The sequence below is a fragment of the Puma concolor genome, chromosome D4, assembly GCF_028749965.1.
Source record: "Puma concolor isolate L17-30 chromosome D4, mPumCon1.1.hap2, whole genome shotgun sequence".
NCBI classification, from domain to species: Eukaryota; Metazoa; Chordata; class Mammalia; order Carnivora; family Felidae; genus Puma; species Puma concolor.
Genome location: NC_141679.1, coordinates 82,474,457 through 82,476,810, shown reverse-complemented (window position 1 = coordinate 82,476,810; position 2,354 = coordinate 82,474,457). Strand labels below are relative to the sequence as shown.

At 41.9% G+C, this 2,354-nt stretch overlaps 1 protein-coding gene across 1 annotated transcript; it reads right to left on the bottom strand.

Moving 5' to 3' along the window:
- Positions 1 to 204: 204 nt before the first annotated feature.
- On the bottom strand, positions 205 to 1,149 carry LOC147575042 (olfactory receptor 1G1-like). Its single transcript, XM_086684710.1, has one exon. The coding sequence runs from the start codon at positions 1,147 to 1,149 to the stop codon at positions 205 to 207; it is 945 nt and encodes a 314-aa protein (XP_086540836.1).
- Between the last annotated feature and the right edge of the window lie 1,205 nt (positions 1,150 to 2,354).

The window sequence follows — 2,354 nt, the reverse complement described above, 5'->3', positions numbered from 1 at the left end:
GAATATATTTTAAAATATTTTTTATTTTAGTGTAGTTAACATGATAGAGAATATTTAATTACCTCCTTTTATGAGCAGGCAAACTGTGGCTCACTGAGGTTACTGAATTTGCCATAGGTTGAAAAATTAGCAAGAGGCTGATGCAGGATTTGGATAACTCTATAAGTTGATCTCCCCTGCATTCCCAGAATGACATCCTTGGCCTCACGGAGATCGCAGTGCCCTTCCGCTCAGGAGTCTCCCCAAGGCACTCTTCATGTCTTTGTTTCTCAGGCTATAGATGAATGGGTTCAGCATGGGGGTCACCACAGCATACATCACTGCTGCAACCCTGTCCTTGCTGGCTGAATCAGCAGAGGAGGGAATGAAGTACACCCCAATAGCAGACACATAGAACAAGCAAACCGCTGAGAGGTGAGAGCCACAGGTGGAGAAGGCCTTCCACTTCCCACTAGCTGATGGGACTCTCACAATAGCAGCCACAATGCGGATATAAGAGATGATAATTAGCAAGGGGATCAAGACGGTCAATGCCCCTCCCCAGTACATCAGCACACACTGGTTGGCGTAAGTATTGGAACAAGAGAGCTTCATCAGGGGGAGAAGTTCACAAAAGAAGTGGGGAATGATGTTGTCAGTGCAGAAGGATAACTGAGCCAGGAGACTGGTGTGGGTCAGAGAGTATGACTGAGTGAGGGTTAGGGACATGACCAACAGCCCAGTACAATATCTGGGAGTCATGACCAAGGTGTAGTGAAGGGGATGACAGATAGCCACAAGCCGGTCATATGCCATCACTGCCAGGAGGAAAACATCTAGACCGATGAACCATAGGAAGAAGTAGATCTGAGATAGGCATTCAGCATAGGTGATGGTATTCCTATGGGCCTGGATGTTCACCAGCATCCTGGGGACTGTGGTAGATGCTAAACACAGATCAGTGAGGGAGAAGTTGGCCAGGAAGAAGTACATGGGGGTGTGGAGGTGTGGATCAGAGACAATGGCCAACATGATGACAGTGTTCCCCAGCACAGTGAGCAGGTACATGCTCAGGAAAATGCCAAAGACGAGAGGCTGCTGTTCCTGCTGCTCACACAGGCCCAGGAGGAGGAATTCAGAAACACTCAATGTGTGATTTCCTGGTTTCATGTTGCTGGTGTAACTAAGGAGAAAATGGAGGATGACACTTCAGAAACTTTTCCTGCCCTGAGATTATCTAGGTGGAAACAAAGACATAAAGATGGAATCAGAATATTAATAGACATGCAGTACCTCACTGAAATCCAAAAGAGCTCTATGAGATAGTCATGGTTAGGCCCATTTTATTGATTAAGAAATTGAGTCACCTAGAAAAAGATGGAGGTTTAAAGTTTAAATCTGGTAATTCTGACTTTAGAGTCTGTGATCAAAGCAATCCTAAAATTTGTATGGAACCCAAAAGACCATAAGTAGACAAAACAATGTCAAAAAAGAAAACCAAAGCTGGAGGCATCACAATTCCAGACTTTAAGCTGTATTACAAAGCTGTAATCATCAAAGACAGTATGGTACTGACACACACACACACACACACACACACACACACACACACACACACACATAGATCAATGGAGAAGGACAGAGAACCCAGAATGGATCCATGAATATCTGGCCAACTAATATTTGACAAAGCAGGAAAGAGTATCCAATGGGAAAAAAGGCAGTCTTTTCAGCAGATGATGTTGGAAAAACTGGACAGTGACATGCAGAATAATGAAATTGGACCACTTATTTACACCATACACAAAAGTTAATTCAAAATGGATGAAAGACCTAAATATGAGAGAGGAAACCATCAAAATCCTATGGGAGAAAACAGATAGCAGCCTCTTTGATCTTGGCCACAGCAACTTCTTCCTTGACATGTCTCCAGAGGCAAGGGAAAAAAAGCAAAAATGAACTATCCTCATCAGGATAAAAAGCTTCTGCACAGTGAAGGAAAACAACAAAGCTAAAAGGCAACCAACAGAATGGGAGAAGATATTTGCAAATGACATATCCGATAAAGGGTCAATATCCAAAATCTATAAAGAACTAAGAGACTCTTAAATACAGAGAACAAATTGAGGGCAGATGGGTGAAGGAATGGGTCAAACAGGTGATGGATATTAAGGAGGGCACTTTTGGGAAGGTGCACTGGCTATCATATGTAAGAGATGAATCACTGGGTACTATTTCTGAAGCCAAGACTACACTGTATTTAACTAACTTGAATTTAAATTTAAAAATAATAAGAATAAAAATAAATAATAAAAATAAAAATATCATTGCTTCACTGGAAAAAAAAAGAACTTACCAAACTCAACACTCAAAAA